Source organism: Camelina sativa, unplaced genomic scaffold, assembly GCF_000633955.1.
Source record: "Camelina sativa cultivar DH55 unplaced genomic scaffold, Cs unpScaffold24559, whole genome shotgun sequence".
NCBI classification, from domain to species: Eukaryota; Viridiplantae; Streptophyta; class Magnoliopsida; order Brassicales; family Brassicaceae; genus Camelina; species Camelina sativa.
This window is the reverse complement of record NW_010945537.1, coordinates 1-254: the sequence shown is the minus strand read 5'-3', so window position 1 is coordinate 254 and position 254 is coordinate 1. Positions and strand designations below refer to the sequence as shown.

Genomic DNA, 254 nt, shown 5'->3' with positions numbered 1-254 from the left:
ACACCGCTGCAGAATGATCTTATGGAATTGTGGTCACTTATGCATTTTCTGATGCCACATGTCTTTCAGTCTCACCAGGAATTCAAAGATTGGTTCTGTAACCCGATAGCAGGGATGGTTGAGGGACAAGAAAAAATCAACAAAGAAGTTATTGATCGCTTACATAATGTCCTCCGTCCTTTTCTTCTACGGCGCTTAAAAAGGGATGTGGAGAAGCAACTTCCTTCAAAACATGAGCATGTTATTTTCTGTAG

The 254-nt window shown here is 40.9% G+C and overlaps 1 protein-coding gene across 1 annotated transcript; it reads left to right on the top strand.

Moving 5' to 3' along the window:
- Nucleotides 1–6: 6 nt before the first annotated feature.
- Nucleotides 7–249, top strand: LOC109132122 (protein PHOTOPERIOD-INDEPENDENT EARLY FLOWERING 1-like; the record flags this gene model as incomplete). The annotated part of the gene is made up of 1 exon (XM_019243230.1): nt 7–249. A coding segment is annotated over one exon (243 nt), but the record flags the coding sequence as incomplete, so codon positions are not given.
- Between the last annotated feature and the right edge of the window lie 5 nt (nt 250–254).